Source organism: Lobosporangium transversale, assembly GCF_002105155.1.
Source record: "Lobosporangium transversale strain NRRL 3116 chromosome Unknown BCR41scaffold_34, whole genome shotgun sequence".
Classification (NCBI taxonomy): domain Eukaryota; kingdom Fungi; phylum Mortierellomycota; class Mortierellomycetes; order Mortierellales; family Mortierellaceae; genus Lobosporangium; species Lobosporangium transversale.
In genome coordinates, this window is record NW_019029012.1 from 1 (window position 1) to 25,481 (window position 25,481).

Genomic DNA, 25,481 nt, shown 5'->3' on the forward strand with positions numbered 1-25,481 from the left:
AGGAGAAAGAGAGACATCATGTTCTAGGGTCGGAACTTGATAGTAACAGTTCCAGCCATGCTATTTTAACCATGAAAAAGTAGGTTATAAAAATTAGAAAAAGGTCAAGGATATCCTAATGATATATACCAGCCCTCGATATAGAATACATTAACAAAACTTACGTTGCATATTGCGAGGAATGAGATGAAGTGACAACGACATCGTCACGACCATCCTTATTTAAATCCCCAACAAGTAGTTGGGATCCAAAACGGCCCCTGAAATCAGTCCCAATGAAACATTGTTTGATTCCATCCCGAATTGGATCTTCGTCATCATCACCATCGCCGTCACCCTCACCAATAACACCGTCATTATTACAGCCATGGGCAAGTTGTCGACCCCGTACGCCAAGTACATCCTTTTTGTTCTGCTTTATCTTTTTTCGTCTTCCAACATCCTTGTCGTCAGTCTTTTCAAAACTAGGAACCCACTCTAATAAACGGCCTGCCTCAGCTTTTGCGTAGGGCTCTGTCAACCAAAGGCTTCTTCCATTAGTTGAAACCTCCATCGCTGCAGACAAATGTGCCATCGATTGTGATCCTTGTAATGAATCACGTATAATTTCCTTATCCGCATCCAAATCCGATATACCAATTTCGGTTCCATCCGATAATGTAGTGATATCCAAGATCCGGACCATCCCCGCTTGCCAAAGTCGGCCAAATTGTGGCAGCCGACGCAACACGTCTTCAGACTGTGATCCAACAATGAGATATTCTGGCTCAAAAGCTCCAATAGGGGTCTTTGAAGAAATATGACGAGTACCACTAAGACTTGAACCAAGCTGTTGAAACTTCGCGTTACCATGGATGGTAAAAGCTTTTTGTGGCTCAAGCAGCTCTCTATTGTCCTGGGCAGTAGCAGGCATATGGCTGTAGCGTTTCAGGAGATCAGGGATTACAAATCCCTCTATCTTTCCACGCATGGCTTCAGCCTCTCCCACGCCGAAGGCAGGTGACCCAACGACCAAAATCCTTCGTAACTCAGCAGACTTGTCCTCATAATCGTAGGAAGCTCGTCGAGACCATCCCCAAAGATCAGATAAAGATAACTGGATCCTTTTAAGGATTGAGGTCAGGCTTTGTATGCTCCACTTCTTTGACTTGGTCTTGATGTGTTGGGGATAAATCTGCGAGACAACAGCAAAGGATGCTCCAAACCAGCCGAAAGCGTCTTCACCTTGCACCTCCCAATCGCGCTGTGTATCGAGCTTATGCCCAGTATGATTGCCTGCTGACAAGAACACTAAAACCTTTCCTGCTTGTGGGTTAAATCGCCTTGGCTTTGAGTCCTCCATCCTATGGTCCTCATCAATGTTGACGTCATTACCGTTGTCATTGTTGCGGGATGCATCAGTACTTAATCTCTTTTCCAATGGCCATCGGATGGGTGTGATTGCAGTCGGCATACCCATTATCAGATCCTTATAACCAGTTCCAGTCAAGTCCAACCCTTGAAGCACACGCCCCAATCCAGTCAATGCATTCATTCTTGGTGGGACCCTATCAGTCACATCCTTATCACGGTCATGATGGATTACAAGATCTGGCCGTTTGCTTAGCCCAGTGCCTTTATGTCCAAAGTATACAAAGACTGCTCCATCATATTCCAAGCCCTTGGCTCCATAACCTGGTGAGCCAATTGCGAGATCATCGATACCATCTTGATTCATGTCGACAACAGCAAGGGACCACCCAAATCGAGATTGGGGTTGTTCAGGGTCACCATAAAGTATTTGTGAGGCTACCGATCTCACGTCTGTACCACTTTCCTCTCCATTACCTTCTGCTGAAGCGAATACTGACCGGCCGGGCAATATAAAGACTGCCCCCTGGGATGGGACCAATGGATCGATGTGGAAATGCGGAGCTGATATAGCCATATCCACGTCACCGTCTCCATCAAAGTCGCCCGTTGCGGCTGCATGACCAAACGAAGAGTATTCTACTGGAAGGAAAAACGTTCGTGCATTGGAGTCTTGTCCGTCAGAGAAAGAAAGGCAACCTCCGGATTCATTCACAAGGCCATCATCATTATGATTAGCCGTAGGCTCAAGTTGGGCTATAACCTGATCTCGGCTATCGCTGCCGTCGAGCTTATTCTTTGAGAATATTTGCTGCTGCATATCTGACCTGAATAAGCTTTTGAAGACACCCATGCCATCATCCTTTACTTTTGCTTCGGAATCGTCCGCAATATTCAAGACTTGGACCATTTCCCCTGCACCCATTTCTTTAGCCTTTTGGTCATCATCAACTATCTCTTTGATCGAAAAGGTAACCATCCCAGTGTTGTCATCCACATCGGTCACCACTTTCAAACCTGCATCGCTCAGCTTTATCAATGCTAAGGCACCATCTACACCACTTGTTCCCTGCCCTCTGTGTCCATGTTGATGTCGGACTCTACCCTCGCGTGTGCGCTCCATAGCTGCTCTGCGGCCCCTCCTTGTCCTTTCTTCCCATAAAGCATAACACATATTGAAGGTATTGTTGCGGTCCCCAATGCCACTGGGTAATTTACGTTCTTGATCCAAATAGCCCACAAGACCGCTCCAGCAGTCAATTGTCCACTCTGACATATCGCGTAGACCACCCATAGGGTAGTCCTCTATTTGTTCGACTAAGAACGGTGACTATACAAACACATAAAGCAATTGAGATCAGTTATCCATTCGTTGACTTTTGTTGTCGTTGTTGTTGTTGCTGTTACTATTGATGCAAAGAAACTTTAATATAATTTGCTTTACCCTGGACGCATACACGGGAAATAACTGACTACCAAGTCGAGCATTTGCTTGAGCACCAGCAAAGCCGTTACGCATACAATGGCTTAAGACGGGCCCAGGAACTCTATAGCCCATTCGCTTATAGATCGCCGAAATGTCTCTTACTGGCACTTTCCACATGGTTAATAGATGATCCATTTTGCTCATGTGGCTCAACACAAACTCGGCGCCAATGTCGGCTAAAGTGTGTCCTTGAGAATAATCACCCTGGAAACTAATTTGAGCTAATGTATTGATAAAGCCAGCATCTAGTCCATGGAGAGCATGCCATGACATGTCACCTAAAGAATGGGATACTATTCCGAATAGGAATATGATTAAGGCCTTTTTTTTTTTAAAAAAAAAAAAAAAAAAAAAAAAAATAGTTTAAAGAATTAGATCATTTGATCATTTGAAGTCGCTAGAAAATATTACGCATACTTTCTAGCTCCAATTAGTGCAAGTTAGAAAGGCTCGGGAGAAAGGGGCTGGGAAGTTTGATGAGAGTGAGGTAATTTTGTTATTGCGTACCTTAACATGATCATCCCATGGCTTTGGGTAGGTTTCTAGAATATATCTTATGGATGCTTCTGCAAATGGGGGCCAATGCGCCTAAAAAGCAAAAGACATATAAAAAAAAATAAAATAAAATAAAAAAAAAAAAAATGAGAAAAGAGTGCACGAAGGACAAACAAGTACACAGCAAAGAAGAGAGGTTCGTGCCTGCTTCATTTAGTCAAGTTGCACAGAAGGAGGAAAAAAAAAAAGGGGGAAATTGGATCACCAAACCCAAGAGTTGGCTGCACAATTGCACAGACATGCTGAATAAAAAAAATAAAAATAAAAAAAAAAAGGGCGGAGGAGGCGAAGCATTTCAATCACTCGTCCAATCAATCATTTAACTCATCGCTCCTTTTCTTTCCCTTCATTGATTCATTGCCTTGAAAGGAAGAGAAAATCTAGGTCAGTTGAATAAAAGTACCTCTTCAGCGGCTTGGTTCCATATCTTGCCAATACAGTCGTATCCCCAGTCTGGAAAGAAGCTCCCTGCAAAGAGAGACTCTTTTTGAGCCAGCAGTGGTATATAATCATATAATCCTCGCGACTGGTTCCTGACACTGTTTTGATGTGTATCTGTATTTAAGTTTGACAATGATAACAGGCGTGATGAAGAAGATGGTGATGATGCTGTTGATGCTGTTGATGGATGAAAAGGAGAAAAAGAGACTGCGAGACTATGTGCCGAAAGGATCCGACTGGCGCGGAAGGCAACCTCATTGTGGATGGTGACACCACAGCTGTCAACTAGGACAATTCTTTTTGAGTTGAGTGTGACTATGACTAAGCCCAGAGCCACAGAGAGACTAAGGGTACGACAAAGAGAGCGCCGTAACATAATTGCAATTGTTTTTTGTTTGTGTTGAAGTGGACCAATATCGCACGCGATATCTATTTCATGTAAAGAGGATGGATGTTTGGATGAACGGTAATAGAGAGGGGGAGAAGAGAGAAGGGTAAGAGAATGAATGACAAAATATGAGAAAGGAAAAGAAGGGGAACAAAAAGAGAAAGAACACAAATGACAAGACGAACAAATAAACGGTTTACACTAAATAATATTCAAAAGTAAATGGCAAATGGCAAATGGAATGGAATGAATGTGCAATGTGCAATTCAATGTAAACTCATGGAGTAGGTTAGAGACAGAAAGTAGCCTCGATATTGTTACGCCCTCCAATGTCATGAATCTGAAAGGTTTTAGTCCTTCAGAATTGTCATGACTTGATGACAGGATGGGCGCAGACCTGTCGGAGTGCTAATAAGATCGACTAAAAAATGAAAAAATCATTACCATTATCATTACTATCGCCATTGCCTTTGCCTTTGCCTTTGCCTTTGCATACAAATATGATCCTTCACCCTTGACAAACTCCTCTCTGCACCTTGATGCCTTGTCTGTCTTCAGTCTGTTTCTTGACTTTTTTTTTTTTTTTTTTTTTTTCCTTCCCCATTTCTTCCTCTTTCACTTTCTCTTTTCTCTCACGCTTTTTGTTTCTTTTCTTCTTTGCCTCCTCTTTATTAATTTATTTTTCCGATCTCGAGATCAGATAGCAAAGTCCTAACATGGCTTCCTATCTTTTGTGATGCAGACCAAAAAGAGACAATAAAAAAAAAAAAAGTGAGACAAAGAACATGGACATTACTAAAAGAAAAAAGGTATCAGGCAACCTTTGCTTTCGTCCACATGAACTTGGTCAGGTTGACTACTTCCACATTTGCCCCGCGTGTTGTCATGATTGTCAAAAAGAAATGACCAAATTTATGAGGACTGACCCAAAAAAAAATAAAATAAAAATAAAATAAAAAAGGGCTGAAGTTGTCAAATTAACATGTTCAAGAGACAATTGCCATCAACAGCCCATTTGATCAGGCTTTGCCCACACAGTGTACACGTAACCGCATGGTTGGTTTACATGTACTACGTCCTCCTTTCTTTGAGAAATCCTTATCATCGATGATTGCATCAAATGTTACACCTGTGTGCTGTTATTGTTGACATGTTCAGAAGGATATGAGAAGCTCACTGTTCACTCAAATGACGAGCACTTGACCCTCCTGGGATGTTCCCCACCCTACCAAAAAGAAAAAAATTGAGGAAAAAAAAAGACATCTGCTGACAAGCTCATCTTCTTCCGACACGTGTACATGTACGGCCCTTTATTTCTTTGCCTTTTTTACCACTGCTGACTGCTATCATCATATTAAGCTACTCAGTTTTGTTTTCTAACATTCTACGCGCCCGCCCACCTGCCTAGATTACTTCAAAAAATATTGTGTAATTGTGGACGCGATTTCTACTTTTCTGTCATGCGTGACTGCGCCCAGGCAAAAATAATAATTTGTACCTCAGAAGCTTTTGTTCAACTCCTCCTAACTTGGACCCATTCGCCATGGAAGGACACCAAGTGGTAGGCGCACTAGGTGAAGAAGACGGAGAAGAGAGCACAATACTTGGTAATCTCCAACATCAGGGCATGGTCCAGGATTCAAGCGACAGCTTTGGACTATTCAGCCCATCACAACCAACACAGACAGGAATCTCGCAGCAATTTCGGACAAGTACTCCATGGCAGACTCAGACCAGCGCCTCATGGCAGACACGATCAAGTTCTCCATGGCAAACGCAGACCAATACACTATCAACGCCATCGCGAGCCCATGAACGCTTTCAAGGAGGATCAGGCTTTGGTAGTGATGGCGTCAGCATTAGTTCTTCGCCCTTGTCACGAATCCGAGGCAGTGAACATTTGTCATCGTCACCATCAATGACTCAGAGCGACATTCTCAATGTAGAAAAGAGTCGCGTTTTGGAGCAGCTCCGTCATATGACAGCAGAAGTAGACCAACTCGAGAGTAGGCTTCAAGCCGCTAAACGTAGACGAGCCAGAGCAGCAGCAGCAGCCCTTCAGAAACAAAAGGATGGACAGGATTCTGAGATCAAGGAAATGAGGTACATCATTCAGCTCTCTCAAAGCATCTAAGCAACGCAAAATAAATCTGGATATTAACGATGTTTATGGCTAATGAGGTTTTTTATTTTATTTTTCCTCTCCCTCGACTTATTACAGGAATATTCTTGGAAGCGTTCATCAAATAAGTATATCAAAGAAATCAGATGGCACTAAAGCAGATGGACAGCCGATCAATACACCTCTTTCTGGTCAGACGATTTCAGGGATCAACATTGAGACGGTAACGGCCGAACTAACCAGGATCACATTCAGTTAATTGTTAAACGTGAAGCGTTAACCGCTAACGAGCATTGATTTTTATTTTGTTAATACACACATGCGTATAGATTCGAAAGCTACAGAATTTCACCAACATTGCATTCACGTCTATCTACAACCGAAAGATTTCGGAATCAAATGAAGGCCTGAAAGATTATCGATACTACATCGCTGGAGTGTGTTTACAACTAGAGTTCGAAATCGATTTTACAGTTCATGAACCAAATCTCAATGTCACCGACTTGTCGATTAAGCTACCGCATAGCATACAAACGGAACTGAGACAATTTGTCTTGAGGTAATAAAAAAAAAATAAAAAAAAAATAAAAAGCAAGGTGGAACACACAACCTCTCTCCCCCTCCTTCCTCCCTGTGGTTTTATGTTGCTCCTTCCCCCCATTGGAAAAAGATGGTTGTTAACCTTATATTTCCTCATAATAATATACACAAACAATAGAGCGCAAAGCGAATCCCTATTACTCCCTTTCTTTAGAACCCTTATCCTTTATGCGCAAATGGACTATGACCGACAAACATTGATGAACAACCTTGCTAGGCGCTTCCCTAACCTTGTCAAGATTAATCAGACTATTAGTAGGCTCTCTAAGAACCTACGGTCTAAATCCACTACCTCAGATGAACCGATTACTCATGTATCTCCTGCAGGCTCTGGTGTACAAACTTTAGTGTTCAGTGGACCAAGGTAATTGAAAAAAAAAAAAAAAAAAAAAAAAATGGCATTGCATCTTTCCGTGGATGACGCCCATGACTCAGTTAGAGCGAGAATATAGTCCTTAGTTTTTTATTTGTTTTATTTTATTATAGGAAATCATCTCCAGAGCTTGTTCTTCACTGGGCAATCGATGTGACAGACCAAGGCAAGGTTATACCACGCGTACGACTTCTTCCGAGGATGCCAAAGAAATGTAAGCTTCTTTAGCAAACATCTAAGTCTTATGCGTGCCATATCTATGTTAGCCTCTAGACAAATGTTCTTTTATTTTTAATGACCTGTGTTTTTTATTATTATTATTATTATTATTATTATTAGGGAAACAAGTGGATGAAAAAGGGACATTGGATGCGATTCCTATGCAATTTGTTCGGCTAATGCAGCTGAAAGGGACTGAAGGGGCAGTTGCTATCCTGCTGCAGTGTATCTATGGGCCGCAGAATGCCAAGGCCACAGAGGAAGACGAGGAAGACGAAGAAGAAGAGGGAGTAGAGGAAGAATCCAAAGATTCATCATGAAGAGTGAAGAGTGAAGAGTGGAGGGTAAAGGGTGAGACATGCACAACAACAATACTTTGCATATCATGCGATTGTACGTTCTGTGGACATTTTGCCAATTTCTGTGTGACCCAAGTCGTGTGCATGCCCATGCAGGATAGGAATCTGTGACTCCTCATTTGAAGACTACTTTGGGCTTTGCTTCTAGCGCGAGTTGTATGAGTGTTCTTTGGGAAGGGTTTCAGAGCGTCCCTTGCTGATAATGCAACCTTAATGGTATGGAAACCAAAAGGGTTTTGCTCATGTGTCCACTGCGCTGCTCCTGGAAAGTCTCTTTTTTCCTCTTTCTCTATCACGCAAGACATGTGTAAAACAATCATCATAGTAGAGCATGTTACTTAACGTGGCAACCATTTGCATGAATAAATAGAAACAAAGCAAAAAAAAAAAAAAAGAAGCGAATTACTCACTCTTTTCTTCTCACCTCACATTCTCTACCCTCCTCTATCTCTTCTCTTTCTTCTTTCCTCTCTCTCCCTCTCTCTCTCTCTGTACTATTCTATCTTCCTCTCTGTCTCTCTGTACATATTACTCCTTTTTTTTTCTTCTTTTCTTTTTCTTTTTTCTTTGTTTTCTTGCCATCAGTGCTCTTTTTTTCCTTCCTTTTTTTCCCCAGGCACTCCCTGTTTGTCACCCAACCACATACTTTTCTTTTTGTTATCGCTTTTTTTTTTTTCCTTTTTCCCACAGAACCATGAAAGAAAATCATCACTTGGGTTCAGAGGACATCGTGGTTCAGAGTGAGCCAATGGATACCGACATGGATGCCCATACCCAGTATACAGATCTGAAGCAGGCAGCAGAAACTTATCGAGAGTCTGGTATGTCTCCTGATGCTGAGCGACTCGTGAGTGGTATAAAAGCTATCGAGGAAGAAGTCCCTTCACAAGCTGGGGAACTTACTGCTCAAGAATCCCGAGAAGAGACTCCACCACTCTCTTCGTCTCCTTCAGAGTCGTCAGTCTCATCATGCTCTGACAATGAGTTACCGACGCCAATTACTTCAAGTCTAGAGGATGATATCCAAAAGTTGCACGATAATCTTTTATCAAGTACTTTTCAGAGCACCTCATCCTTTCTCTTTAGTGAATCCAGTAATCTACGATCTTCATTATCCTCCTCATCTAGCCCTATAACAACAACAACAACAACAACAATGCCGTCGTATTCTTCATCTACTCTTCCCATGCCAAGCATAATCCAGTCAAAGGAATCTGTATATGCAGCTGTGCCTATTTCACATGAGCTTTACATCATACCCAAGTCAAGTCGCGGATTCCAGTGGAATGGAGATCTTTTCCTAAAACCGTACCAGCGTCGCAGTCTCGGTGTTGATCACATGTTTAGTTCAACAAATCACCACTACCAGCAGCAGTACCGTGATGGTGGAAACAGTAGTGGAGGGATTGCTCATACTAATGGACAGCAACACAACCAGCGCCATCATAACCAGGACTCATCTGTTATAGTCCATGAGATTCGTCTTGATGATAATGAGACCGCCGGTATTTTACCTTCTTGGCCATGAATAAGTTGCGGGAAAAGATGTGAACGTGAAGAAGAGAGACATATCCATCTTACTCCTCTTTCTTTCCTCCACGTGAGAAAAAGACCTTTTTTTTTTTTTTTTTTTTTTTTGCTCGACCTTTACTATTATTATTTTTATTTTTAGCTCCCTTCTAATTCAAACGACTGAAAGCCTCTGGTTATTGCGACATTTGTAGATTTTTTTTTTGTTTGTTTATATCTTCAGGCTTTATTCTCGTTCCTTCCTATTTCTTTTAAAGAAATAAAGACTGCTCTGCTGTTCATATTGGATTGAAAATGTCCACACTTGTCTGGCTTGGGCTCAGCAAAAGTGGGTGTCACTTACACTTCGCCCATTAAACTTTTTTTATGAGACTCGTTTTAATAACCTTGTCACACACTTTGTTTTGTACATGCCATTAGACTTTTTTTTTTTTTTTTTTTTTTTTTAACGTGTTGTTCCCTCAACGCGTCATTCTTGACACTCTGCATTGCAAACAACCTAAGAAATTTTAATTGATGGAGGATTACTATGACATCGATTCAATCTTGGCTGAAGACCAGGTAATCATGATTGGAGAAGGAGGCAGGAACTCAACAAATAGAAACATTTTCTGGCATGACTTGGATTGGCTTGCAAAAGAATGTTGATCACAGACATGGCTCCATTGACATCTTGAATGCTTTTTTTTTTTTTTTTTTTTTTCTATTTGTAGAATGTCAAATGTGTCTTTCAAAGGGATGTACCTGGATTGTCCTGGTTGGAAGGAGGACACGGTGATACGGTATGATCTCATCTCTTATCTCTCTATCTCACATTTTTATTCACTAACTAATAGAAAATAATAATAATAATAATAATAATAATAATAACATGTGAATGAATGTTGTATTGAACCAACCTATCGAAAAAAAAAAAAAAAAAAAAAAAAAAAAAGCTGAGAGCAGGATCGAGAATCGATATTCCATTCTGGATGGCACGAGAAATAGTAGATCAGTAAGTCAAAAAAAAAAAAAAAAAAAAAAAAAAAAAAAAAAAGCGTTATCTTAGTATATGAATGTAAATGGGGATATTCATATTTGCCCTGATGATAGCAACGTTTTTAATTGTTTTTATTTTTATTTTTTTTTTTTATTTTTTTTTTTATTTTTTTTTACAAATGTTGCATATATTCTTTTATAGCCCGGAAGGCACAGTACCGATGGATATTGAAACGCCCGAGTTTTTCGGTCCTAAGGTCAGAAATGGTCTCCGAGCAGAAGCAACGGTTGTGGATCTTACAAAGCTTTGTCCAAGTTTCTTTCGTTTTGGGATTCATTTCTTACAATTGTAAGCAAAAAAAAAAAAAAAAAAAAAAAAAAAAAAAAAAGAAAAGAAAAGGAAAAGGACAAAAGTGGGCAATCCTTTTATTATTATTATTATTATTATTATTATATTATCTCTCATACTCCAAATCTTTTTTTTTTTTTTTTTTTTTTTTTTCTTTTTAGGATGGACGATCCACAGTTGGCAAAAGTATTAGAAGAGGTACGACTACTGTAACTACTACTATCACTGCTGATCTAAAATTCCATCATGGAAAGCAATCAAGGATTCATCGCCACTTTAACTTTTTTTTAGGCTTTCAAGGTACGGTTACAATTAACTATGGATCATACGCAATCAGGTGGAAACAACAACTCGACTGAATACTTGAGTCGATTAGATGACACAGAACGTGAACGTAAGTATTATTATTATTATTATTATTATTATTATTATTACTACTATTCTTTTTTTTTTTTTTTTTTTTTTTTTTTTTTTTTCACCTCTTTCGATAATGCTTTACTCCCTTTCATATCTTACTATGACTGATAATGCCTAATACCTTTGATTAATGATAATAATAAGTTTACAAGGCAGGATTGGAAAGCAGTGCATCAGTTCATCAATGGAATCAGCAATCTTTTGGAAGGATACGGTCCGCAAGCGAGATTCTTTTAAAAAGGAAACTAGGAGCATAAAAGAGAATCAATCAAATCAAATCAAATCAATCAAATCAAGCGGTATCATATCCACAATTTTAAGCAACTTTCTATGACTTCATCAGTGAAGATCACGTGCCATATTGGGTCAGCAGACCTTAACTCTAAATGGCTATTTATAGTCAAACTTCAATAATTAATTGAGAATAAGGTTCATTTCAATGGGGCTGTAGCTCATTTGGTAGAGCGCTCCCTTCGCATGGGAGAGGCACTGGTTTCGACTACCAGCTGCTCCACATTTTGCTTTTAATACCACGTTATGGCTGAAGTTATTTGTACGGCCCCCGTGCAAATATCTTTTTGGATTAATCTATTTGGCAGCCTAGTTGCTAAATATTATTTGGCAGCCCATTGCCAAATATAATCAACTTTCAAGACTCTCTTTGGCAGCCCAGTTGCCAAATAACATTCATTATTTACTTGGCAGCCTACCCAGGGCTATTTGGCCTCTAACTATTTATTTATTTATTTTTTTTTTTTTTTTTTTTTTTTTTCATTCCTAGGAACCGTATATGTTTATAACGCTCATACTTCAAATTAATAGAGCTCCCGTCTTCTACGTCATAGTTATGTGTAGTGACATTGTCTTCAAGTAGGTCGCTCATACAGTTTTGGAGGTGCCATTTGGAGATCAATGCCTATGAGAGGTTTTCGCTCGGAGCAAACGTGTCTCACCTACTACCTAGACGTCTTCAATAAACCATTCCCTAACCGTGTACATTGAAGGCTGTTTTGTGAAGATGTCATCGCCGCTGCCCTTAGTACCTCCGGCGGCATTAGCTGTGCAAGGCAATGTATCCACAGAACGCTGCTTGTTTTACCACTGATGTTATGACCCTGTTTATCAAAAAAAAAAAAAAAAAAAAAAAAAAAAAAGTAATGTATTTGGCAGCCCAGCTGCCACCCAAGAGTGCGAAGTTAAGTGGCAGCCCCCAGAAGTAGGCTGCCAAATAGAGGCAAAAATTACTATATTTGGTATGGGCTGCCAAATAGATTAATCCTATCTTTTTCTCCCCACGTTATTTGCACAGGGGTCCTTTTATGGACATGTCGATGCCGATATTGATATACTTGAAACACGCCAAGCCCTCAGGAAATATGTATTTTTTTAAATTTGAATCCAGTCGTGGTAAATATGTGCTAGTTACATTGCAAGAAAAAAAAGGTCTCCTTTAGGGAAAGCCGGCTAGGTCGCGAAAAATAGCAACTATCGGATATTCAAAGCTCATTTTCTCAAGAAGTACTGCATAAAGAATTGAAAATGGGATCCATATCGTAGCGATAGCCTAGGCGAGTGATCTCTGGTTTGGTTAGGCTCTGCTTCTCAAGATTCTGGCGCAATAACTCATACAGTCATCAAAAATGACATGATTTTGCTTTTTCCGTGGTTATAATAATTTATACAGTATTGTTCTATGGATCCTGAATAGATTCTTTTAAGAGCTATTTTAAATCAAAGATAGGAAGTTCCATTTGTTGCTCACTTTAACAGCGGCCATTCATGCTTAAAATCAGCTTTATCACGATTTTTGGTATAGTCTCGATTAACACTGAACGGACCGTTATATCTAGCGTCATCTTTTGTACATTGATATTGTAGCACGTAGTAAGCACTTGGTTCTCGAAGGAAGAAACAACAGTTTACAATGTGCCGTCCATTGACACCTTTACTGAAGACAACCCTGTGTTGATGAGAAGCGCAGGAGCTCCTGTTGAGCTTATTGGCATCCAACAAAAAAAAAGTTTCACTGCTGTAGGTCAATGTAGCTTTTTGATTGTGACATTCAGCTAGCTACAATCCAGTGGCAACAATGGCTAGAAACTCATCAACGTATTTATGCGACTGCAATGCTTCCAAGTTTATATATAGAGGAAGCTCACCAATTAAAAAAATTAAAGGCAGACTTTTACAAAGACTGAAATAAATCCTGGTAGTGCAAGCAAGACGTGAGCGGGGCCATGTAAACATCTTTTTACATGTACTTTTATTTTAATGCTTTAAAGCTAGTGCAACTATCGTCGTTACTGTCTAGTTTTCTGAAGTAACAGTTGCTTGAGCTCCTGCATGTGTATTTCTTGCTTCGCCTGTATCTCCTGTATATGGGCTTCGTGCTTCGCCTGCAGTTCTTGCATGTGGGCCTCTTGTTTCGCCTGCTGCTCCCACAGCTGGTTCTGCAATTCCTTTACACGTATACCGACATTAGTGATGATTTTATTTCCTATTTCCATACCAAGGACAGCATCTAATTTTTTTTTTTTCTTTTTTTTTTGATAAGCTTCTTTCTTTTCTTCAGTTGCTGCGAAGTAGATTTCCCTGGGGAAATAATTGTACGCCTCACGATAACCTGGAATATGATATGACATATTTTCAGCCGCCACAATGTGTCGTAGGCGTGATTGAAACCATTCCGATCGCCATCCGCTATCATCATTTGTGAATGCCTCGCTGATGAGTGCTGTGCAGCGGTGGGACGTGCAGAATTATGAGCAACCGTTGAAGGGTTGCTGTCGCTCATGAGTAAAATTGTTTCCATTGTATTAGATCGGGATGGAATATACCGTGGAGCTGCATTATTAGATGAGGAATGTGAAGATAATTTGTTTGCACTCGATGCTGGCATTAATGGGAGATAGGATGCTCTTTAATTTCATGGTGAGACTGTTGTCGCTGCTACTAGTTGTCGCTGTAGAGGTAACAGTGGGCCTTCGAGGAGTGTACAGGTGATAATCCTGAATAGGCGAAGACTGGACAGCAGGCACGATTGTGCGCAGTGGTTATGTGTTGCCAGAAGAAGGATGCTTACAAGTAGTTGTAATAGAAATATTGCTTGCAGTAGAGGCATTATGGACATAGGAAGGGCCTTCAGGAATAGATTCATCGCTCGGCAATCGACGCGTTCCTAGTCTCGCCAATTCATCATTGAAGCTACTAGCCATAAATGGGGGGGGGGGGTTATTTAAGTAAGGAAAATGGCTGATGAAAGAAAAACAGAACTCTAAAACTTGAAATCAAAAGCGAGGGAATAGGAGAAAAGTAAAAGTCAGAAAGATGGAAGGAAGAGAGCAAAGGAGAGAAGAATTGGAGCCGGGGTTTGGGAAGGGTAAAAAAAGGTTGGTTAAAAGTCTGCTAGGTAAAATATGCTGATCAAAAAAGGAGGTTGTTGCAAAAAACAGTTGCGCTCCCAACAATCGATCTCCCATCCAATAAATTTGAATTTTGATTTTAGGGCTTGCATTATTTCTATTCCCTGGAATTGATCGATCACATTCATTAAACAGGTAACGTCCTGTTGGTTGAAGAAGGAATAACTGGGATGCAATAGAGAGTCTATAGCTAGTTCAAATGGTGCCTTACTGCCCATAGGAGTTTTAGCTGGAGGTCATACCGCGTTGCTGAACTTTTTCTCGCTCCTTGAGGGGATTCAAGTTCATTCTTCAACAGACACGGTGCCGCACAGGATGCAGATAGAAATAATCTAGTTTTTCTACTAAAAAAAAAAAAAAAAAAAAAAAAGATAGCAAGCAGAAAGGGATTTTTAAGCAATCAATACATTGCGACATTTCATATGCTCTACATGTTCATGCTCATATCCATGCTCATGTTGATATTGCTGTGAGTAAAATGCTTGTTACCGAAGGCAATTGTTTAGACTTTGTCCGACATCATGCAAGATGCGTCTTGCACTGAACCTTTTTTTTTTTTTGTCTTTTTTTCCTCACGCTCGCGTAAGCCGGTGTGGCAGCCCTTTGGCCACAAAATGTACGTGTTTCAATCCTGTCGTAGAAAAGAAATCAATGCAACCTATGTATTCGCTTACCAATATGCTGTTACGGATCTCGTTCGCTTCTACAATATTTGCACTGCACTATTTCGATAGGCCAAGTACCTCTATTGTAAATATTGTAGTAAACTGGCTGAGCACCAACCTCTTTTTTTTTGCTCTTGTTTGATAACCAGGCTACCGAGTACTAATGCGTCTGTATTCGACAGCTTCTTGGTATGGCTCTGTAGCGCCACTAGCAGATGTCACGCATCAATAGCATAAAACTCACGAGTAATCATCGAATATCCACCATCCAGAAATAAACAATCGAAACTGGTGAACTGGTGTCATCATTCATGTCCGACTCTCTTTTAGGTTACAAATTTTAAGTTACTCCGCCTAAACTCAAAAACGGGTGGCGGTGCAGGCCGACTAAGCGCGAGTGACGGCGAAATTCGGAAGGTGTTAAATAAAGAATGGCACAGCAATCATCATTTTATGAGTTTTACATGAGAGACGGATGAACATTAGTGCAGCATTGTTGTTTACAGCTCCCAACATACCACCTTGAATCCTTCACACGTCCTTTACACAGCCTGAGCTCATTCTCCTCTTTTTTATTTTTATTTTTTATTTTTTTTTCTTCTCACGCTTTTATTACGCGCCCGCTTTTTAATTACAAAAAAAAAAAAAAAAACATACCGATTATCATCATTCAACTTTCAAGGCATGGCCACTAAACGCAAACTCGAACAAGTAGACCTACCAAAGAAAAAACTAATCTGCAGATTCGAAGTGTGTGGAAGGACATGGGAGGAGCTTCATGGTAAAACGCTGTCAGAGGTCTTGAGGGGTTTTCCTGAATTGACATTGATGGACCTCACGGTTTTTAGGGCCACTCCCCAGACAGTGGAGTTCCCGGATGGTAAGAAGGTGACGGACGCCATGGTGGCTCACATCAGGGAGTATCATAACTCTGAGCCGGCAACGGTCGTTCATCCAACTAGGGGAAGGCAGTTGACATTCTACAGAGAACCTGAACACGACATGATGTTTGTGGCTCCCTGCGGTGTAAGGATAAAGCTGAGAACGTCTTTGAGTAGGCACTTTGGCGCATGCGATATATGTCTTCAAGCATCGTCTGCGCTTGAAAAGAAGGAGACGGAGATGGAGACGGAGACGGAGACGGAAGCAAGAAAGGGACAGGAGGCAGGAAAGGGACAGGAGGCAGGAAAGGGACAGGAGGCAGGAGAGGGACAGGAGACAAGAAAGGAAACAGAGAAAGGCAGGGAAGTAAAGAAAGGAATGGAGATAAAGAAGGACAATGGAGGAAAGGAAGAAGGATCTTCTGTTTTTGTCGTTGATCCAATTCCAGTCCGATTTGCTGGGTTGAATCTTCCACATGACCCCATCGACTCTTCCAACAACATCATAACTGCTTCCAACGATCCTCTTCCTTTTACATCCACTCGTCCTTTCGGCGCCGCTCAACGTACCTTTAGTAGTCAAGAAATTGTAGACACTATTTTACAAAAGACCCAAGAATTGAATGAAGCATATTCTCAAGAACTCAAAGCACTTATGAAAGACCAAGCAAAGGACCAAGTCGAAGCATCACAAGACATAATAAATCTATACAGCAGATTGAGAAAGACAGTAAAAACACAACTTGAGGCTGTAAAGGACCAAATTGTAACTGTAAAGGATCAACTCTTGGCAATAACACTTCAGCAAAGCCAGCAAATGACGTTGATGCAGCAACATATTTCGAAACTAACTCAGCAAAATGAACAGATGTTGGCGCTGATCGGCGAAAATCGACAATTGAAAGCTGAATTGACTGTGGTGAAAGAGGAAATGAACGAAAGAATAACCAATATGAGTGATCACCTTCCGAAGGGAATCTCAAGTCTTTTAAAGCCTAAAGAGATTAAGATTGAGCCACATGAACCAACTCTAGTACCTAATTATCCTCGAGAACATTCGGTATTTGTAGCAGCTGGGTCAGGTCCAAACTCTGCTATTGACTCCTACGATGCACATGTATAGTTCTCCGAGGGGGGAAGGGGTGCCTGACGCGTCCGATGAGCGCGGCTAATCACTAAAGTATACCGAAAAAAAAAAAAAAAAAAAAAAAAAAAAAAAGATGTCTTCGTCCCTTCTGAACCCTCTTCTCTGAATTCTTTACCTTATCGACAATGAGCTTTCCAGCGACGATTAAGAGGTAAAGTGGGGACTTCCACACAATAACAAATGGACAAGTCCAACAAGTCTCATCCTTATGAATCAGTATATTATTGAATCTATTCAACCTTTTTACTTTTGCAGAACATATTGTATTATAGCATAATCTTTCTATTTTTTAGGAAAAGGAACCAGATCGTTGTTTTATCCAATTTGAACTGTTCACTTTTCCTTGCAATAACGATAAATAAGTAAAAAAAAAAGATCCATATCAAAAGTACTTCTCCTTACCTAGTTCATGTATGTGAATCAAATGTCAATTTCTTTCCGCGTTTTTTTTTTTTTTTTTTTTTTTTTGGGGGGGAAGGAGAAGAAGGGAGCTATATCAGGGGGAAAAAACCCATACTAGTAGACCTTCAAGCTAAGCGTAAAAAAAAAATTGACAAGATGTCTGTTTATTTGGGTAGAAGACGGATGCCAAGACTCGTAGATTAATTGAATTTGAATCACCAATGGGTTATTACAATTAGTGCAATTAGCCACTTGTCTGATCTGATAAAGTCAATGAATCTGCTACAATGACTACTATTATATGTATAGCCCGTTTCATTTGGTCATGATACCTTATATTTTTTGAATACTTTCGAGTGTATTGGCAGCCAATTGGCTCGCTTGTTACGAGTATTGTTGCAAGTCCGTCACGTAGTGAAATGCCACCAGAACAATTCAATCATCGTTTTTAGATTAAAAATATAAGGTATCATGACCAAATGAAATTGGCGATATATACATGTTTATATAGTTGATCTGTCATGGAAAGAAAATTCCAAAGAGCGAATAGGTCCAAAAGGGCGGAGATTTTTTTTTTTTTACTTCACTTTTGTGTGGGTTGTGGAACACGTATATTGTATGTAGGCTTGTAGGCTTTATTTTTTAAAAGCCAATGGTGACGATGTTCTAGAGCATGGCATTAGAAATAAAAAAAAAAAAAATCGGTTAAATGGAAACCCCTTTTTTTTTGTTTGTTTTTGTTTATTCATTGGAGTGACTGAGCATGGATGGTGCATAGAATTAAATCCTTTTTCATAGTTAAAATTCGATATTACTTAATAGAAGAGAAAGGAAGGAAGCATCTTCATTCACTTCTTTTGAAAAGGACTTTCAGGGTTGATGATTAAAAAAAAAAGAGATAGAGAGAGGAGAAGTGGTTTTCTGCGTAAAGCTGTAAAAGTCGATCTAAACATGGCATCTACTGTTCGTAGGGATATCAAAGGCAAGTTGACGTGTAGTTTTATTTTTATTCTTATTTTTTTTTTGTCTCCGCAGCCATTCATGTTTCAAAGAATTAAGATGGGTAGTGCACAGTGCTTGCTTATTTGCCAGAGTTAAAACATAAAGTAGAAAAGAGTTCTGAAAAATGAATTGATTGAATATGGTTCATGTAATGTACCCTTTTTCGGCATAATTAAATCCCGGTGTGACAACAGCGCTTTTGCGTTTCACACGAACTAACCCAAATATCCTTTTTCGGATTGACTTCGTTAAGGATGATGAGAGGGGGCGAAGAAGAAAAAAAAAAAAAAAAAAAAAGTGTCGTAAAGGAAGCTTGGCAAATCAAAAAGGAGAGGAAAGATGGGGAGGTAGGGGTGTTAAACATTGGGTAGAATGGTATTGCCGATAAAATGATTGATACCATAAACTGAGCTCACTGTAACAACTCAATGGACGCTTCGCAATTCAAACTCACCTTGCTCTTTTTTGGTATGAAGGATCAGCAGTTTCTCCACGGCTAATGTTTACTTGACTTTGACTTCGCCCTGGAACTTCGGATCGCCATTGACAGGCACATCTTATTACCCACCTCAAGTGGCAACACTATAGAAATTTTGATTTACTTATTTATTTTTTGTAAAAGAAAGCTTTGTTACAATAAACATTGCGCAGACAATTGACGGGTGATCGAAAAGACAATTGATTTGATGAGGCGTACACCTTCTGCGCTTGTTTTTATGTTGGATGATGTATGTATACAGCATCTGCGCTTGTTTTTTATGTCCCATAACAAAAAATGACTTTTTTGGCCATGACAACTCTAAATCGCTTAAAGTACTTCTCTAACATAGATTTTTTGAGTTAGTGAGTGGGTGAGAGCAGGGAGCGGAGGCCAAGCAATGTGTATTTGTGAAGTAAAGAAAACAAAGAACGCCACAGATCTGTACCTTTGTACATGTATACTGCGGGCGAGCATTAATGGTTTTTTTTTTTTTTTTTTTTTTTTACTTTGGCGATAAAGAGAAAGCGTAAATTCATCCTTTGTCCATCGACTGCATCGCAAGTATAAATAATAGCCACAGAACCTCTCACTCCTCAACCTCATCAATCTCATCATCTCACTCTCTTCACCCCTCGACGACTCTAGTTCCTGCCTTCCTTTCCCCAATAATTCTTTTTCGCTCTACCAATTCTTTATTTCTCTCCATAATTTCACACACAATCTTTTAATTTCTCTGTCCATACTTTTAACACATTTGACATCGTCACCTAGATCTCTATCGGCAGAGATAGCAAAGTATCTACACACTAACATTAATGACCTCCAAGCTTGACTACAAACAGGAGGTGGACGAGCAGGTTCCTGCGTCCGCTTCCACATCCGTAACCATGCCTGTCAATGAAAAGAAGGATGCCTATGACCAAAGTGAAGACATCTCTTCCATCGCTACTTCTGAAGCAACCCCTGGCTCTGCGCCAGTGCAACTGTATCACAAGCCTCCCACGAGGCAGTTCGTCTTGATCTTGATTGCGTATGTTTGTCTATTTGTTGTTGTTGTTGTTGTTGTTGTTGTTGTTGTTGTTGTTGTTGCTGTTATTGTTTTTTTTCCTGCTAAACGCCCATGTGGATAAAGTGAGCTCGGGTAAATTACCATTGGAATGGATACCCTCTCCTCATTTGCTCAAAAGTACTAAATTATAAATTACTTTTACATTCATTTTTAGATTATCACTGTGTGTCTTCCTTGCAAGTCTGGATCAAATCATTGTTTCGACATCCATTCCTGCAATTACCCGTGAATATAACTCTCTCAATGATATTTCATGGCTCGGTACTGCTTATATGATGACTTCTACTGCCTTCCAACCATTGTAAGCACTATTTTATTTTATTTTTTACTGTTTGCTCTTTTACTATATGCTATATTACATTATCTTGTTCTAACATGATGTTTATTTCATTCCTCGCCTTGTCATGATGACAGATACGGCAAGTTTTCTGATATCTTTGGCCGCAAGACAACTATGCTCTTTGCAAACATTGTCTTCTTGGTCGGATCTGCGATTTCAGGATGGGCTACATCAATGGCAATGTTGATTATTGGTCGCGGTATTTCAGGAATCGGTGCTGGTGGATTGATGGCCATGGTCTTTGTCATTCTTTCTGATATGTTGGATATGCGTGAGCGTGGTAAATACATTGGATTCATTGGTGGAATCTTCTCATTCTCATCCGTCATTGGTCCATTAATGGGAGGCGCATTTACAGATCATTTGACTTGGCGCTGGTCATTCTGGATCAACTTGCCCGTCGGTGCCATCTCCATTCTCTTTATTTTCTTCAACTTGGATCTGCCTACGCCTCCCGGTAGTTTCACAGATAAACTTACTCGCATCGATTATTACGGATCACTCCTGTTGATGGGTGCTGTTATCTTGATTCTTTTGCCACTCAGCTGGGGCGGTAACGAGTATGAATGGAGCTCTGGCATCATCATTGGGATGCTTGTCGCTGGATTTGTTGTCGCGGGTATTTTCATCATCGTTGAATGGAAAGTTCCAAAGGAGCCCATTGTACCCATTCATTTGTTCAAGCTCCGAAACCTTTGGTCGACCTACAGCTCTGTCTTCTTCAGCGGCATGTCGTTCTTTGGTATTCTTTTCTACTTACCTGTGTATTTCCAAGTTGTCAAGAATGAGTCTGCGACGGTCGGAGGACTTGAAACTGTCCCATTCGCCATTGGTATTGTCCTCACTTCCATTTCATCTGGTATCTGGGTCCTCAAGCGAGGCACATACGCCTTTTTCCCAGCTGTTGGCGGCATTATCTTCCTTGCTGGTTCAGCACTCTGCCTTCTCTTTGAGAAGGACACGCCTCGTGTTGCTCACGTCTTTATCTTGTTCATTTGCGGTATGGGTATGGGTTTGAGTATGCAGGCATGCACCTTGGCTGTCCAAGCAGCTGTGAAGCCCAAATACATGGCTACAGTGACGACCTGTATCCAGTTTATGCGTACATTGGGCCAAGTTTTCGGTGTAGCCATTGTGGGTTCCGTCTTTAACAACAAGTTGCATGAGAAGTTATTGAACGCATTCAATGGTGACAAGACGGTCTTGAGAGTGACTCTGGACTACAGCCAAATTTACACTTACACCAATGACAAGATTGATCTCATCTTTGAAAGCTTTATTAGTGCTCTTCACTATGTCTATTATTGTTGTATTGCATTCTGTGTGTTGGCTTTCGTCATGGCCTGCTTTATCCAGCATAAGGAGCTCAAGACTAATGCAAACCAGAAGCCTCAAGTCGAGATGACAGTTGAGATGGCTTAAAAAAAAAAAAAAAAAAAAAACAAACAAACATCAATTATATCTATAATTTACCCAGCATTCTTTTTCAAAGCATTTTTTAATTATCCTATTAGTTACAAATAGTATCATTTAGATAGTTTGTCATAGTCACCATAGTATTAAAGCAATACCGCTGCATCAAACTTCAATCTGAATTGGCAACAATATAACGAGGCACAATATAACACAACATAATCCAGTAATGGAGGTTTTTTAAGTAAAGGGAACCAGTAGAAGTGGAAAATAAATAAAGATTAAGAAGCTTCTCATCTTCGCGTAATTAATTCCATGCAATATGGTTCTCTCTGCAGACTTCTTGCGTGCCTGGTTAATAATGGTCTACTGAATGGTCTACGAAGGACGACCTATTCACATTGTCATAGGTACCATGGACGTATGTGTGTGTCACCTTTCTTCATTGAAAATCCGACGAGAAATAAAGAAAAATAAACTAAATAAAAAGATCCCTCTGCCCTGCAACTCTGATCTACATCTACTTCTCGAGCCAAAAAGGGGTGGTGTGGGTGGGACATACGTCCATGGTACCTATGACAATGTGAATAGGTCGTCCTTCGTAGACCATTCAGTAGACCATTGTCTACGGTACCATGTCCGTATGTGGCTCCAGAGGGATCGCCAAAGAGAACTAAACTAAAACAAAACTAAAACTAAAAGAAAACTGAACGAAATGAACAACTAACTAAAGAAAATCTAGCCTAGAGTGCTCATGGACATGTTGTTGGAGGTGGCACTCGACAAACGGTAGTGCTTCTCGAAGACTTTCGGGGACGACCAATTCCCCTGCACCATGATATCAGCCACTGGTACGCCTGCTATAGCCGCGAGCGTAGAACCTAAGGCTCGGAGCTTAGGAGCTTTCTTGTCTCCTAAATCCATCAGCGAAGAAATCCTACTCATGTGGGAGCCAATAGTAGTCGCACGCGCCGGCTGGGTGTGGTCTTTCACAAATCTAATCAAAGGTACAATGCTTCTTGTTGGGTCCTTCGGATGAGGAGAGGTAGTGGAAGGACAAGACAGCCTGTCCAGGTAAGCGGTGTATGCGTCGACAGGGCATAGCTTCTTGTCAAAGTGAGAACCAATGGTCACATGCTTAATGATACGTTGCCCATCACTCTTCTCTTTTGGGAAAACAACAACAAGCTGAAGCTTCCCTAACACAATCTTGGAGAGACTGACATCTACACATCTGATGTCGTCTGGTCTCATGAAGCCACAGACGCCTAAGAGCCAACACAGCTTCCATGTAAGCTCCTCAAAAGGCAACTCCATATTTGCTGATGACTGCCGAAAATGGTCCAAAACAGGTGTGATGTCAAAGTGACCAGACCTGGACTCAACGACACCTTCTTGCTTTCCAGCCTTGAGGAACTGGCGGTAGTATTCATCTGATCGTACTCTCTCTGGGTCACGAAATAGGGCGAGGACAGCCGACTTCATGGTCATCAGCGTGGACCACTTCAAATTGCGAGCGACCCGCACGTAGTGTAGCCAGTTCACTACTGGGATCGCGGGGTTAATCCCTTGTTCGAACGAGCCCTCTTTCAGCCAAGTGACGAATTCAGCTTGATGCTTTTCGTACTCTCGCTTGGTGCTCTTGGATCCTTTGTGAGCACAGATAAACTCAGTCACCGCTGGCGAGAGGCCATCTATGAGCATCCTCGTCCTCTTACTCTCCACGCGGTAAGGCCCCAGTGTGGATTCTTGAGCAGGATGTGCGCGTCGCTTCCTGGTGGAGGGAGAACACATGTTCGTGGAATCGGTAAAGGGGGTTGGGTCGCCATTGCCTGTATCTTCGGGAACCAAATCGCCGATGGCCAAAATGGAGTAATTATGGTCGCTTCCAGGCCTTCCTGGTCTAGCTTCTGCAGGATCCTTGGAAGTAAGTTCCATGGAGGACAGATGTAAAGGTTGCCCAAGTGGCTCCACTTGTGTCTCAGCGCATCGAAGTCCACTGCCAAAGGATGAGGTTTCCATGTCATGAACTGAGGAAGCTGGTTGTTGCTGGGCGATGCAAAGAGGTCTATCCGATGAGGCCCCCACTGCTGGTCTAGACGACGGAAAAATGACGGGTCCAGCCTCCATTCGAGCTGCGCTTGCATCCGGCGTGATGGTGCATCTGCTGGATTGAATACTGAAGGTACATATGTGGTCCTGAGTCTTGTGCCTGTTGCTAGACAATGCTTCCATATTTTGTCCGCCAGGTCCATCAGAGGTTGTGAACGAGTTCCGCCGAACCGGTTGATGTAAGCGATGGTGGTTGTGTTGTCGATTACTAGGTTGAGCATCCTCCCTTGTGTTTGCGGTAGAGTGACTGCGTAGTACACGGTTAGTAACTCTTTTAAATTGATGTGTTGGTGGCGTATGTTTGGTGGCCATAGCCCTGTCCAAGTGCGCTGCCCTATGACGATCCCCCAGCCTTGGTCGGAGGCGTCTGTGTACACGTCCATCTGAGTTGGCGACTGAATCCATGACGTCCCGTTCCACTCCTTGAGTTGGTGTGTCCACCAATCCAGATCGGCTCGAGCTCTGTCGTCCAGTGAGATCGTCGCTTCCCAAGATGACCCCTGATGGCTGAGCGCTCTGTTCTTCAATGCCAGAAGATGCCGCGTCATTAGACGAGCTGGAAATACTGCTGCTGTCGTCGCCATGGCTTTCCCTATGAACGTAGCCAAGTTGCGAACCGTCGTCCATCCCTTGCTGAGCATCTTCGCTGCTTCTCGCCGTATGTCCCTGACCTTGGACTTCGGTACCGAGAGGGTCATGTCGGTGGTGTTGATGGTGAAACCCAGATGATCTAGACATTTCGTTGGCATCAGAGAGGATTTCTCCTTGTTGATGAGGAATCCAAGAGACTTGAGTTTGTCCAGGACAAGATTCGTGTGCTCATCTGCTTGGGCTTTGGAGTTGGCCATGATCAACAGATCGTCGATGTAAGCTGTCAGCCGTATTCCTCGACGCCTCGCCCATCTCAACACCGGGCGTAGGACCTTCGTGAAGACTAACGGCGACAGTGACATCCCGAAAGGTAGAGTGCGAAACTGATACAGCTGACCCTTCCACTGAAACTGAAGGTAAGGACGAAAATGTGGATGAATCAGCACATGAAGGAAAGCATCTTTGAGATCGATGCTCGTCAAATAATCGTTCTTCTGAAGGGTATTGCATACTACCTGAATCGTCTCCATCTTGAACGAGTCTGTGATGATAAATTGATTGAGAGGACGTAGGTTGAGGACAGGCCGGAGGTCCCCTGTCTTCTTGGGGATAGTAAACAAACGACTCTGGAAACCAGGTCCCGAAGCGTGCTCTATGGCTTTTTTGGCCAGAAGTGCGATCACTTCGTTCTCTATCGCCAGTGTCTCCTCCTTGGATAGATGCGGGGAAAGGGCTCTTGATGTGTGTGTTATTGGAGGTTGTCTGTGGAAGGGAATCTGAAAACCGTTT

The 25,481-nt window shown here is 41.4% G+C and overlaps 7 protein-coding genes across 7 annotated transcripts; 5 read left to right on the plus strand and 2 right to left on the minus strand.

The window, feature by feature from the left end:
• Positions 1-4,509, minus strand: BCR41DRAFT_424119 (hypothetical protein). Its single transcript, XM_022030377.1, has 5 exons — positions 3,795-4,509; positions 3,344-3,424; positions 2,795-3,157; positions 165-2,680; positions 1-60 (listed from the first exon to the last, which is right to left on the minus strand). Exons 1-5 carry the CDS (start codon positions 4,206-4,208, stop codon positions 24-26), a joined length of 3,411 nt encoding a protein of 1,136 aa, XP_021878764.1. The 5' UTR covers positions 4,209-4,509; the 3' UTR covers positions 1-23.
• An 894-nt stretch (positions 4,510-5,403) lies between these two features.
• BCR41DRAFT_358471 (hypothetical protein) lies at positions 5,404-8,262 on the plus strand. Its single transcript, XM_022025052.1, has 7 exons — positions 5,404-5,520; positions 5,629-6,323; positions 6,442-6,565; positions 6,672-6,901; positions 7,061-7,306; positions 7,429-7,529; positions 7,655-8,262. The coding sequence occupies exons 2-7, from the start codon at positions 5,764-5,766 to the stop codon at positions 7,852-7,854; spliced, it is 1,461 nt and encodes a 486-aa protein (XP_021878765.1). The 5' UTR covers positions 5,404-5,520; positions 5,629-5,763; the 3' UTR covers positions 7,855-8,262.
• Positions 8,263-8,557: 295 nt separating this feature from the next.
• BCR41DRAFT_358473 (hypothetical protein) lies at positions 8,558-9,508 on the plus strand. The gene has a single exon (XM_022025053.1). The coding sequence runs from the start codon at positions 8,588-8,590 to the stop codon at positions 9,419-9,421; it is 834 nt and encodes a 277-aa protein (XP_021878766.1). The 5' UTR covers positions 8,558-8,587; the 3' UTR covers positions 9,422-9,508.
• A 353-nt stretch (positions 9,509-9,861) lies between these two features.
• On the plus strand, positions 9,862-11,467 carry BCR41DRAFT_424122 (hypothetical protein). Its single transcript, XM_022030378.1, has 7 exons — positions 9,862-9,984; positions 10,137-10,205; positions 10,359-10,417; positions 10,604-10,750; positions 10,912-10,948; positions 11,042-11,144; positions 11,312-11,467. The coding sequence occupies exons 1-7, from the start codon at positions 9,940-9,942 to the stop codon at positions 11,422-11,424; spliced, it is 573 nt and encodes a 190-aa protein (XP_021878767.1). The 5' UTR covers positions 9,862-9,939; the 3' UTR covers positions 11,425-11,467.
• Positions 11,468-13,474: 2,007 nt separating this feature from the next.
• Positions 13,475-14,382, minus strand: BCR41DRAFT_398757 (hypothetical protein; the record flags this gene model as incomplete). Its single annotated transcript, XM_022028990.1, has 3 exons — positions 13,475-13,626; positions 13,778-14,059; positions 14,250-14,382. The coding sequence occupies 3 exons, from the start codon at positions 14,380-14,382 to the stop codon at positions 13,475-13,477; spliced, it is 567 nt and encodes a 188-aa protein (XP_021878768.1).
• Positions 14,383-16,514: 2,132 nt separating this feature from the next.
• Positions 16,515-17,258, plus strand: BCR41DRAFT_372817 (hypothetical protein; the record flags this gene model as incomplete). The annotated part of the gene is made up of 1 exon (XM_022026721.1): positions 16,515-17,258. The coding sequence occupies one exon, from the start codon at positions 16,515-16,517 to the stop codon at positions 17,256-17,258; it is 744 nt and encodes a 247-aa protein (XP_021878769.1).
• A 2,724-nt stretch (positions 17,259-19,982) lies between these two features.
• BCR41DRAFT_372818 (major facilitator superfamily domain-containing protein) lies at positions 19,983-21,998 on the plus strand (the record flags this gene model as incomplete). Its single annotated transcript, XM_022026722.1, has 3 exons — positions 19,983-20,197; positions 20,391-20,537; positions 20,651-21,998. 3 exons carry the CDS (start codon positions 19,983-19,985, stop codon positions 21,996-21,998), a joined length of 1,710 nt encoding a protein of 569 aa, XP_021878770.1.
• Positions 21,999-25,481: the final 3,483 nt, after the last annotated feature.